The sequence below is a fragment of the Solanum stenotomum genome, chromosome 1 (genome assembly GCF_019186545.1).
Source record: "Solanum stenotomum isolate F172 chromosome 1, ASM1918654v1, whole genome shotgun sequence".
Taxonomy (NCBI): Eukaryota; Viridiplantae; Streptophyta; class Magnoliopsida; order Solanales; family Solanaceae; genus Solanum; species Solanum stenotomum.
In genome coordinates this window covers 21,276,324-21,289,560 of record NC_064282.1, presented here as the reverse complement: position 1 = coordinate 21,289,560, position 13,237 = coordinate 21,276,324, and the positions used below count along the sequence as shown (strand labels likewise).

The 13,237-nt window shown below is 28.0% G+C and overlaps 2 protein-coding genes across 2 annotated transcripts in view; one reads left to right on the top strand and one right to left on the bottom strand.

The window, feature by feature from the left end:
* LOC125843766 (protein M7) overlaps positions 1-13,237 on the bottom strand; it is a 236,831-nt gene that overhangs the window by 190,479 nt on the left and 33,115 nt on the right. The window lies entirely within an intron of this gene.
* On the top strand, positions 5,656-8,006 carry LOC125843598 (transcription factor bHLH130-like). The gene is made up of 6 exons (XM_049522738.1): positions 5,656-6,355; positions 6,638-6,879; positions 6,979-7,155; positions 7,289-7,354; positions 7,462-7,530; positions 7,634-8,006. Exons 1-6 carry the CDS (start codon positions 5,761-5,763, stop codon positions 7,703-7,705), a joined length of 1,221 nt encoding a protein of 406 aa, XP_049378695.1. The 5' UTR covers positions 5,656-5,760; the 3' UTR covers positions 7,706-8,006.

Below are 13,237 nucleotides of genomic sequence, written 5' to 3'. Positions count from 1 at the left end.
TAAATGCAATAAATTTTATTTTTATTGTCTCAATGTATATAATATAATTTTAAAAAATAAAATTTTATCATGAATTTAAGTATATATATTGTAAGTTTTTATATTTTTTTATAAATTATAGCAATTAACAACTTAATATATAAAAAATATAAATAAATTACGATCAAATTAAACACTTGATTGACTCTCAAAATTTTAATAATGTCATATAAATTTGGTGAGTAATTAAATTTTTCTATGATAATTTTGCAACATTTGCAATTTCTTTAAATTTTTTTAAGTATTATTTTTTATTAAAAAAAACATATTCTTTGGGTGGGGTTGGGATGTCAGTATGATCAGGTGGTAGCCGCCGTGGGGTTCAAAAGTAGGGCCCAGCATATTAAAGGTTTGATGTGAAAATTTTGTTCTAACAAATAAATATAACGGAAAAGGGGTCAAAATTGCTCCTGAACTATGCGAAATAGACCACTTCTACCCTCCATTACATTTTGGGATCAAAAATACCCCCGCCGTTATCCCAGGAGACCACAATTACCCTCAAGAGTTAACACCCCAAATTTTTAGTGACGTGGCAAGCCACATGGGACTAATCCCTCCACCTAAGCGTTGCCAACTAAGATTCACTACAAAAGAATTTGACTTTTAGTGGCGACTAAGTCGCCACAAATTCCCAAAATATTGCCACTAAAGGTTATGAGTGATTTTTAGTGGCGACTAAGGCTCCAACAACCATTCACTAGTAAAACCTATTTTTTCAACAAAAAAATATGATAATTAATTTTCTATTGCAACCTAATTTTCTAAAATAAATAACTTGCAATATCAATATTAAAAAAATGCAATATTATTACGAAAAATCATCAAAATTACTTCTCGATTCAAATCTCCTACAATATAATGCATCATTGTACATTTTATACATTTTAATATGACATAAAAATAAAACATAAGTGTCTTCAAATTCCTACTTAATCGATATCATTTTTTATTTTTTAAAAACAATGAAGAAAAAACACAAAATTAGAATTTAATGTTAAAAACTTTTAGTGACAATTTTTTGGGTTTTTGTGGCGATTGTTGTTGCCGCTAAAGGTCTAGTTCTTTTGTAGTGAATCCTAGTTGGCAATGCTAGGTGGAATGATTAGTCCCACGTGGCTTGCCACGTCAATAAAAATTTGGGGTGTTAACTCTTGAGGGTATTTGTGGTCTCTTAGGATAACAGCAAGGGCATTTTTTATCCCAAAATATAACGAAGGGTATAAGTGGTCTATTTCACATAGTTCAAGGGCAATTTTGACCCTTTTCCGTAAATATAATAGCTCGTTTGGTTAAATTTTAGAAAAATTATGAGTGTTTTTATTAAAATGATATTTTTATTTTTAAGTTAAGGTATTTGATCAAGTTTTTATTAAAAAAAATGAAAGTATTTTTGAATTATAGTGAAAGTGTAATTTATTTTCATGATTACTTTTGAAATCTTAATTAATAAAAAACATCATCCTATTATTGATAAACTTAAATTATATAAACTTAAATTATCAAATTATATTAAAAAAAAACTATTAAATTTGACCGCATCACCTACATTTTCATTTACATACAAATAGTAAAAATAGAGAAAATAAATAAACATGAAAAGATAACAACAAAACGGTTAAATAAATAATGAAGAAGAAATATTTAAAAATAAAATAAATTCAGTGCCATTTTTTTTAAATTTTTTTTTAAAAAAGGAAAGGTTCATATCAAAATGAGTCTTATATATAGATTTTAACTCCGTCAACAACTTCATTCAAAAATTGTCATTTTGATCTTATACTCAGTTTTGTTGCCCTTTTAAAAACATTGCTCAATTTTTTTTATCCTTTTAATTTCAAACTAGCTGAAAATGGTGTCACCAAATGGACAGAGACGAATTTTGAATGAATGATCTTCAAAGAGATCATATAGAAAAAGATATTTTGAATCATAGAATTATAAATATATTTGTTGAATTTGAAAATAAGTGATACGAAGATGAATGATTCAAGCCTTTTATTTTAATCTTAAATTGAAAAATAAATAGATCAATTTAACCCAAACATTAAAATTATCATTCATATATTTTGATTTCTCTAATCAATTTATTTAACATAATTCAAATATTATTATTATCATTCATCTTACAGTAATTAAAATTATTAATTAAATTCGATCGAGCAATTTATTGGAACCCTCTAATTCCACCCCAATTAGTAGGTATATATCTCTTTTGGTTTAGAAATATTGTATGTGGCTTTTGGTGCTAAATGGTTTACACCATTAATACACTACCTCATGTTCTACATATAGAGAGGGGTAATATTATTATAGTGAGTAGTGACAATTTCTGTCAAGTTGTTATTTCTTTATAATTTTAAGTACATGTGGTTTAGTAGTGTTAAGCCACTTATGCTACTCGATTCATATTTTTATTAAGCAATATAATCTCAATTAATAACTAGGCAACTTGACATTAATACCTTCTTATAATAATGTAGTTTTGAACCAATCACCTTCTAAGGACTAGTATATATGGTAACAGCTAAACATATAGTCAATGAGGCACATACACATTAGGGTGTGTAAAGTAATTTTAATTTTTTTTCATGTTCGTTTAATTAAAAAACAAGTCTTATAGAATTTTTAGAGCATAGATACACACCAGAGAAATAAGAGAAGAGGGAATATCAAGTAAAAATTCCCACCACCCACCACCCCATATCTCTACCCCTACTCCTACTTCCCATACATTATAAAATCTTATTAGATAAATTTAAAGTCTCTTATTAAAGTTATGCTACCAATTTAGTTGAGATACCCCTACTAATTACATTATTAATTACTGTATAGCTAATCTATCTAGCACCAATCCTAATACCTAAATATTAATAATATCTTTAAATTAAACTACCCGCAAATTTCATATGTAAAACACATATCTTGTATTAATTGATTTTATCCAAATACTTGTGTTGACAAGTTTTTATCTCTGTCGTGTTAATGATTTATTTTTCTCCCCTTTTTTAGGAGGAAAAAAAGCTGATTTTAAATGATTTTGTCAATGCTTAATATTTATATTTATAGTACTAATAATTATGAAGGAGATGGTCAATGAGGCTAAAAGTCAACTATAAAACCAAACAATAAACATCCTATCCTAATTTTGAAAGATAAGCTAGGTTGACTTTTAAAAAAAAATGAACTTATGGTTAATTAAACATAAACATGCCCTAAGTATATTTCCTGTCGTTTCCTATTACTTGATTCCTATATATATATATTTCACTTGTTCAATTGAGAAAATCAAGAGAATTTTATCATATTTTTTTCTTTATACTCTTAGTAATCACTAATCAGTATCAAATAACTAAATAAAACGATAGTAGTCAAATTTAGAATATTAACGTACCATTATTCATGTTAGTTTAGTTAAATACACCTCTAAAACTCTCTTTTAACTTTTACTTGTCCAGTTTAGACTTTGCATGCTTAAGTAAAAGTTTTTTTTGAGAGAGTAAAATAGATTATTTTTTTGTGTTTTTTTATATGATAAAAATGACAAGTAAAAGTAAAAAAATATTTTTGAAATAGTTGATAAAAACGAACAAAGAGAGGAAAACTTTCTTGAGAATTGTGTTAAGTCAATATGAGTCAAGTAATATAAAATGAAGAGAGTACCATGTAATTTGTCCAAACATGGAAAAGACAAATAGTTTATCTCAAGTCTAAGCAATGATTATTTTAAACATTAATTGCTAAACTAGGAAGGTATTTATGAACATCAAGTAGTCAATTAACAATGAGAAGATCACGATGTATTGATCCTTAATTCAATCGGTTTTGACTAAATATACAATTTAATTAACTTAACTTATATATTACATAATATGTGATTGTGTAATTTGAAGTTGTAAAAAAAAATTTAATTTTTTTTTATTAGGACTAGAAAAATGGAAAAGAAAATTATTGAATAGTCAAACTCTCACCATTTACCAGAGAGAATTTTAAATATTGAACTTCACTATCTAGCTATATACACTTACAAATATGGATTAATTTCATTTATACTAGGTGAAATATTAATTCGAAGAGTATTTTAAATAAAATAATAATTTATCGACCAATCTTTTAATTTTCAAAAATATTTTCAATCAACATAATCTTTAACACAAAGGTTTAGCTTTATAAAAATCCTAAAAAGAGAGCATATAAATTGCCCACTTTTTAGAACTTTTACCTTTAGTCAATAACTTTTTTTTATCAACATAATATAATCTTTTTGTTTTTTTTTCTCTTAAGTTACAAAGATGAACTTTTTACATTCCAAGAAAGTTCGTAGATAAATCCTAAGAAAAAAGTCATCAATTATGGGAAGTCAAAAAATTGAATTTTTTCCTTATTTTGACCGAAGGGATTATTTTTAAATAATATGATCGAAAACATGTGATTTAATTAAAAAATACTTTATTTCTCTAACTGGTTTTGCCAAATCCACGTACTTGCCGATTTGTTTGATAAGCTGTTTTTGAGTCAACTTTCTTTATTATTACTACTTTTTATTTTTTTTTGTATTGTAGCCATAAAATGGGAAAACAAGAAAAAGAGAAACTTTCTGTTCACAACAAACTTTGGCTACATTTAAATATTGTTTGGCTGAAATAATAAAATTAAAAATTAAATTAGAAGGACCATCATAGAGTTTTAGCTTTTGACATCTTTTTCTTTTCAATTTTCTATTAAAAAAATCTTTTAGTTTGCTAACGTGAAGATTGGATCGTATAATAAACACGTAAAAACTGTCTATAAAATAAAATAAAATATATATATATAATATCCACATACCTTAAGATTACTTTTGATTGTTATTTTTGAGACGGAGAGATTATTTTTAATAAACTTTTGAATAAAAAAACAAGTATCAAAATATAATTACAAAAATAATGTAACAACAAAATAATAATATGAAGTTAATTAGAAAAACAACTAGTGAAATAAGATTAGACACAATTAATAAAGCAACAAATAACTATAAAACAAAGTTTTTAAACACTACTGATATGGTAAATAATAATACTACAAAAAAAGAACTAGTGAGACTAATTCCTAACTTTCCCCTCATAATTTCATTTCATTAAAGATAAACTAAAAATTACTGTTATGTAACTTTAACTTCTCGAAAAACACTATTACATGTCTCACTATTGGTAAGCTTAGATTAAAACTAAAGTTAAGTAAAAGAATTAAGAATAATTAAGTACAATTAACTACAAATTTTAAATCACATGTTGCCTCTTCTCTTGCTCAAAGAACGCTCCAAATCTCAATTTTACGTTTGTTTGGAACTAAAAGACAAGACAACAAACAAACACAGCTAATCTCACTTTATCCTTAAGCTAAGCTTCAATAAAAGTAGTATTAAGATAATCTTCACTTAACTAAATATTAATCAAGGTTAAAAATAAATTAGTTAACTAATCAAAAGCCATTCCCTTTGACACAAAAAGACAAAAAAGGATAAAAATGGGAAAACTAAAATTGTCCACCAAGGGTATTTTGGTCATTATACTAATTATCACGCACAAGTCCCCATCAAGTCAGCTCGATAAAATGCTCTGTCAAATAGGCACCCAAAGAATTGCTTGCTAGCTCATACGCCATTTTCCTTCTTCTTCTTCTTCGCTAAAATTCGAAAAAATTGAAGCTATAATTCCATAAAATATTATAAAAATCTTGATTATGTTTAGCTCAGAGCCAATTTCTAGAGAAATGGATAAGTTGAATAATTTCTTGTTTTCCGGTGGTGGTGGTGGTTCAAGCTTCAAAAATGGTGAAGGATTGGAGCCTGAGTTCTTTAGGAGCAAAGAGATGATGGGTTCTGATATTTTTCAGCAACAGTCACAGTTTCATCAGAGTAATTCCGGTGGGTTAACGAGGTACAGGTCAGCTCCAAGTTCGTTTTTCGCCGGAATTCTTGACGGGGACGGGAATAATTCCGGTGAAAATTTCATTACTGGTGATGGGTCTTCAAGTTCTGATTCGGATTCCATGTTCACCGCCTTATTGAACAATAACGACACCACCAACAACAATGGTACTCGAGATCTGAATGATCAAAACCAGAAGAATCAGCTGCAGTTTGGTTCTTCTTTGAAGCAGGAGATTGGTGAGGAGATTGAATTTGGGAATGAAAATGGTGTACAAAATAGATATGAGAATGGTGGTGTTTCATATGGTGTAGGGGTGCAAATGCAAACTAGAGCGAATTTGAGTAATGGAAATGGTGGCTCTAATCTCATCAGACAAAGCAGTTCACCAGCTGGGTTCTTCAATGGTATGCTGCTTTACTCTTTAACTTTTGGTTCGTTAAATTCATGAAAACATCATCAGATTCACTGGCTTAAACTTTTGATTAGTAGATTGATTATGTGATGTTTATACGGGGAGTTGACTTCTAGTTGATTTTAGTATCTATGAAGCAATTTTTGCCTTTGTTTGAACTTTTGGTTAATTTGAAAATAGCGTGTAGAGATTAGAAATGTTCTGAATGATGGATTTGCTTGGTACTTTGATATAGTAGTAATCAAGAATGGGGAAATTTGTTGTTTATTTACAGGATTTATGAGAGAAGTTGGGAATTTTGGAGCAAGTGTAGGGACTAACAAGGAAGCAACTACATCAACTAATGGTTTCAGCAATCATATAAGTTACTCAACTAATCCATCATCTACCTCAAACTTCATGCCTAGCATTGCTGAGAATGAATCTTGGAACGACTCGTCGTTCAATTCTTTGAAGAGAAATAGAGATGGTGATCTGAAAATGTTCTCTAATAATTTTAGTGGAATGACTAATCAGGTAGCTATTCTAGTTTCTGTCTGTTTGGTTTTTCTGTTGATCTTGTTGTTGTTGTTGTTGTTGTATCTGTTACTAATAAACGTTCGTTTTGTTTGTTAGAATGACGAATCAAGAAACTACACTTCTTCTGGTTTAACTCATCATTTAAGCTTGCCTAAGACATCGTCTGAGATGGCTGCCATTGAAAAATACCTACAGTTTCAACAAGATTCAGTGCCTTGCAAAATACGTGCTAAACGAGGCTGCGCTACACACCCACGAAGTATTGCAGAAAGGGTAAAAATTCTGTCTTGTTTACGTAGTTTTCTTATTAATCATGTTTATACTTGAAGTGCACACTATGGTGAAACTTGTTGTTCGTGTTAAGTTGAAGTAAAGTTCTCATTTTCTTGTTTAACAATTCGTGTAGATGAGACGTACTCGGATTAGTGAAAGAATGAAGAAACTGCAAGATCTTTTCCCAAATATGGACAAGGTAAATTCTAGTCATGTTTGTAGTAATTTATTGTATCAATCAAATTTTGTCTAAAAGAAGGTAGGAAGGACTCAACTCACATGTTTGCTTATTCAATGAAATGGCAGCAAACAAACACAGCTGATATGTTAGATTTGGCAGTTGATTACATTAAAGACCTTCAGAAACAAGTCCAGGTAATGACCAAAAAAAGTTTTTTTCTCCATCAAGGACTCACATGAATCAATCTCTCAAGCAACATTTATATCTGATTACCAAATTTGCACTTATTTAATGCAGACACTGACTGATAAAAAGGCGAAATGCTCGTGTACAAGTAAGCAGCTGCAATATTCAAATGGAACAACGTGAAATTTTCGTCTGTACAGATAGTAATAGGTGAAGTTAGATGGGAAGATGGAAAAGGAGAGTAAATGAACTCTCTTTCTGCCCTAATATGCTGGAAATATGGTTTACTTGTTTTTATTTAGCAATAAGACAAGTGTAGTTTTCAATGTATTATTGAGTTTGAGTAGATCTAATAACAGTCTAGTGGGTACAATCTAGATGTATAGGAGCACATGATTATTGTATTATGCTGTTGTTTATTGGAATTTAACTATGTTGTTAGTTGATATGAAACTTTAAAAGACAGATAATATCGATTGAAAAGGTACATAATTGGCAATTACTCTGTTAAGAGTGACTCCGAAATCACAAGTTCAAATCGTGCAAACAACTATTTGTCGAAATGCAAGATAAAACTTTCTATATCTTACTTATAACAAGTACTTAGTGCATCGTGTTGTCGTTCTCTTTTCTTTTTATTTGAGCAAAGCAAACCCTAATCACATTTGTGCACTATGTACATGGGTCCTATAATTCCACCTCTTTTTCTATATATAGAAACAAAACAGCAGGGTTATGCACTATGCAAATAAGTAATGTATTTCCACTGTTTAAGTGGGAACAGGGTGGGGGTGGGTGGGTTGCTTGGTGGTATATGGTTGGAGTGGAAGTTATTGATATGATTAGATGACTTGGTTGGTATGATATTTTGATAATATCTCTATCAATTTGAAAAAAATTGTGGACTATTCTTTCCCTTAGAGAGGGAAAGGAGTAACTTATCCCCTTATTTAATAGGGCACTCAATGATGTGAGTAAAGAAGAATTATAGACAGGGTATACCATCCAATCGAAAAGTCAAACTAACTAAAAATATTAATTAGGCTTAATTTGGTAAATATTTTAAATCATTTTCTTTAAAAACATATGTCAAGAAATATTTGAGATTTTGTTATTAGATGTTTAACAGAATTATATAATTCATTCATTTTTACATATAATTTTAATAATACTTAATTTATTATTTAGTGTTATGGTGTATTATCAATAATTTATATAATTCTTTGAATTTGAGATGAAGTATTGGCGGTAATTTACAAAATTCAACAAAAACTATCATTTTTCTGATTTTATGTTTATTTTTGTGTTTAATTATTAAAATTTGTTTTAATCTGAACACACATATAGTTGAAAAATTATTCTTGTTATATACTACTACTAAGCATTTAGTATTTATTAAAAAAATTGATCTATAATTTCAAAAAAGTAAGATTAATATAGTATTCATGTGACCAAAAAAATCGAAAAAAACCCATATATTAATTTGGTTTGATTTTGATAAAAACCCAAACCAAATCGTAGTACACTCCTATTATAGATGAGACTTCACATTAGTAAACACCTTTCTGCTGTTTCTACATTCATGTGGAAGTAATCTTATGGAACTTATCAATTGATCAAGATAGTAAAATTCATAAAATAAAAAATAAAATTAGTTGAAGTAATAAAATTGAATTTGATTCAATTGAGCCATTTTTTGTACTTGCAAGCAAGAATAAAGTTATTCAAAGTTCAAAATAAGCAGCCAAATGAGGCTATCAACCATCCCTCCCCACATTACACAGATCTTTACATCCAAACCATAAATTTGGAGTTTGGAGTCAAAAGGGCAACAAAATTGAGCAAAAATTTCAAATTGGACAACAAAAATTAAGGTTGAAATCAAAAGGGTAACATTTAGACGGAAGGGGGACACCATGAATTTTTGTGGAGGATGGCGCAGTTCCCATGTGCCTTACATGGTGCAAGGCGACACAGTACTTGTACTGTAAGTCGCAGGTTTGTTTGGGCCTTGTAAGGCACATGGAAACCTGCGTCTTCCTCCACAAAAATTCACGGCGTCACTCTTCCGTCTAATTGTTGTCCTTTTGGTTTCAACCTTATTTTTTTTGCCCTTTTGAAATTTTTGTTCAATTTTATTGCCCTTTTGGCTCCGGAGTCTAAACCGTCATTTCATCAATTTTCATGGCGAAACTTAGTTTACTTTAGCAGTCATGAGATTCTGAGCAAAGTTAGAATGTCAGTTACGAGTTCGATTGACAAAATTTAATAGCTTTGGTTCTTATCTTATTTTGGCTTAAAAATATGTTGCAAAACATTAATTTAAAATCCAAAAAAAGTAAAATTCAAAATTCATAAATTTCAAATTTCATATAAGAAAACAAAAAGCGGGAAGAGCTAGATTCTCAATAATAGCAAATTAACTAATTAGTTAATGATAGTTAGCTCATGGATTGACTTATAGCAACAATAATTATCTTTAGTAGTTTCCTTTCATGTCGACCTTTCACAATCACATTGATGTCTTGGAGGCTACTATATATATACATGAACTACTTAATTAAGTATATTTTAGCTTTTTTCAAATCCATTAAAACATAATTATAAATATAAGATATCATTTGCTTAGTTACTTACCTCTATTTATTTATTAGATATTTTTAAAAATTGAGCACTATCAAAAAAATAATCGTCAATTTTTGTCTTAAATCTTAAAATAATATTTATTTTATTAATTAAAACAACACTTACTTTAAAAGGCGAAATATACTATTGATCATTTAAAGAAAAAAAAAAACAATCGACATTGATGACAAAATTGACCAAAGAGACAACGTGTTTGAGAGTATATGAGGGTCCAATTGAAAAAGATATATAATATAATTTTATTACTATATAATATGTAGGGTTCAAGGAAAACTTCTAGTTTATTTCACATCCTTATCCATATATATATATATATATATATATATAGTGGATAAGATTTGCAGAGAGAAAGAAAAGGAAAGTAATAAGATAAGAGTAAAAACAATTTTAATTTCCTCAATTAGCAATTTCCTATTTTCCTTTAAATGAAAAGAAAAGATTCTTTAGTCTTGCTTCTAATCACTCCAACTGATTCTTAAATTAAATTATAAAGTTAACATATTTTTCTTTTGAAAAAGAATACATTTATATCATATCATAATTTATAATTTTATGAACTATTATAAATATTAGATTACAATCTACTATTTGTTCGTAAGATTGAGCAATATGTGAATAAATATTATATTTGTGTCTACCATTGTGTTGAAGAATAATTTTCCAAAAGTTATATTTACACAACATTTAAAATAGGGATAGATTTTAATGTTGGTCTAAAATAACACTTAGCATAAGCAAATCGAATTCAATAGCTTTGTACCGATTGTTTTTTAATTAATTTATCATATCTAAAAGGTGGAAAATAATAACTCTAGTTTGATGGGATTATATGATGAAATATTATAGAACTACGTTTAAGATTAAATATATATTTTATTTAGTTAAATATATTTAAAAGAATTACGAGATAAATTTAAGTCTTCAACCAAATAAAGTGTAGATTTATTTTAAAACTTAATCCTAAAATATCTCATCTTATTTCATGAATCAAATGGCAATAATTTAATTTATTAATTGCCTTCTTTAATATATATTAAACTCATGGCTCAATATTTGATTTGCACAACCAAATTTATGAATTTTTTTTTCTGAAATACTTTGCAGATAGTTTGACATTATTATTGACATAGATTAATTCAAGATTTTTTCAGTTGACTAATTCTTTTTTTCTTCTTTTTGTCAAGGAAAACTTTCCAAATAAAAAATGACTTTAATTATTAATTAAATAGTTTGGTGAAGCCATGTCCACACTATTCAGGACACAACCCATTTACACGCATATGTTACTGGTGACTCAGCACTAATACAAACAAATCTACTTTTCTCTTAACATTATAATTTATTTTTAATTATATATCGTCAATATAAAGATTTTTTTAATTTTATTTTATCTCCAAATCACTTTTATTTATTACAGCAAATTGTAACATGTTTCATTTTTAAGATTTCATAATTTTATATTTTAAAAAAAATATTTATAAATATCTTTTGAATAATCTGACTACGTGCGATTTAGACTCAATCCTAACAGTCGCCTTACATGAATTGGCTTAATAGCCGACATGTTAAAAGACTTTCATGGTTTAAATGTAACCTCACGTTTTTATTTGACCATCAAATTAGTTTTTCTAAGTTTTTTTTTTTTGTTGTTTTATGACCAACTTTTTCAAAGTGATTAGTACTATTTATTTGTTTGTGTAATTTAATTTAATTTAAAATAAAATAATTTTTTTTTTGCAATGATTGGTATTATCTTTATAGTTTCTCTATTTCATGAATTATTGAAGTATAACTCACTCTTTAAAAAATAATTAAGAATATAAATTAGAAATTATTTTTTATCAATTATACTTTTGATTATTTCTAACAAATTTTTTGTTTTTGAAAATTTTGCCGTCGAATTAAATTATATTATATAAATTAAAATGAATGGAATAGCATCAATAATTCCAAAAAGTTGGTCATAAGACGCCAAAAATAATAATAATTGTTTTTATGGTCAAATGAAAACATGGGGTGGCCCAGTGATTTGAGCTTGGGACTTTCATGTTGGAGGTCTCAAATTCGAAATCCCTTGCCAGCAAAATCAAGGAATATGCCTTCTGGATCGAGCTCATCGCAACCGGACTTGCCTAGTGAGGGCTACCTCTCCGATGTGGTTTGCGAGCTATTGCATAGGAGCAGGGGTTTTACCCTATGCGCACCCAAAGGATAGCGGTTGTGGATTTTTCTTGTCATTAAAAAAAATGGGGTTATACTTTCACCATGGAAGTCTTTAATATGTCGGCTATTAAGCAATTTACGCAAGGCAAAGTATATATTTGTGAATTTTTTTTATATCAAATTTTTATAAATTATTATTACATAATATTTAAGTGTGATTTTTAAAATGGAACAATTTTATATAATAAATGACATTTCTGTTATAAGTAGAATGTTGTTGTAGAAATATAACATAAAAATTTGATTATGAAGAAAATCAAATTGTTATAGTAAAATATTGTCATAATAAATAACCCTTGTAAAATTTGATTGTATCAACTATCATGAATTCAAACATTTATTTTATTTTATTTTTATTTTACTTAAAATTAGGAATCACAGGGGGTGATAAGGTTACCGGCTTACCGCTAAGTAGGCATTGCATCTATTTTGAAAATAGAAAGAACAAAAAATGAAATGAATTAAGACATGTACTATGACTATTTTTAAAAATCATGATGAATAATTTTAGACAGAATAATAAAAGAAGAATTTACGACAAGAAAAAAATATTTAAAATTTAGTCAACTCACCCACTACCATTAATTTACACCTAATAAATTGTAAGGCAAATGGTAAGACTAGAACTTCTTGACTTTGCCATGGGGCTACTTTTGCAATGAGAAAATACATTTTTTTTTCTTTTCTATTGATTGCCTTTGCTGCTAAATTTAATAGTAAGGATTTTCAAAATTGTTAGGCCCTTCAATTATGTCAGATAAAAGCATTCATATTTTACTCACTTCACTTCAAATTTAAATGTGATAATGCTTGACTTTTTCAATGGTCCATTTCAACTATGAGAAA

Excerpts from the sequence above, each read along its gene's own strand:
- LOC125843598 (XM_049522738.1), top strand. The coding sequence starts at position 5,761 with ATGTTTAGCTCAGAGCCAATTTCTAGAGAAATGGATAAGTTGAATAAT. Across the intron at positions 6,880-6,978 it reads TTAGTGGAATGACTAATCAG|AATGACGAATCAAGAAACTA; the intron begins GTAGCTATTCTA and ends TTTGTTTGTTAG. Across the intron at positions 7,355-7,461 it reads TTTTCCCAAATATGGACAAG|CAAACAAACACAGCTGATAT; the intron begins GTAAATTCTAGT and ends ATGAAATGGCAG.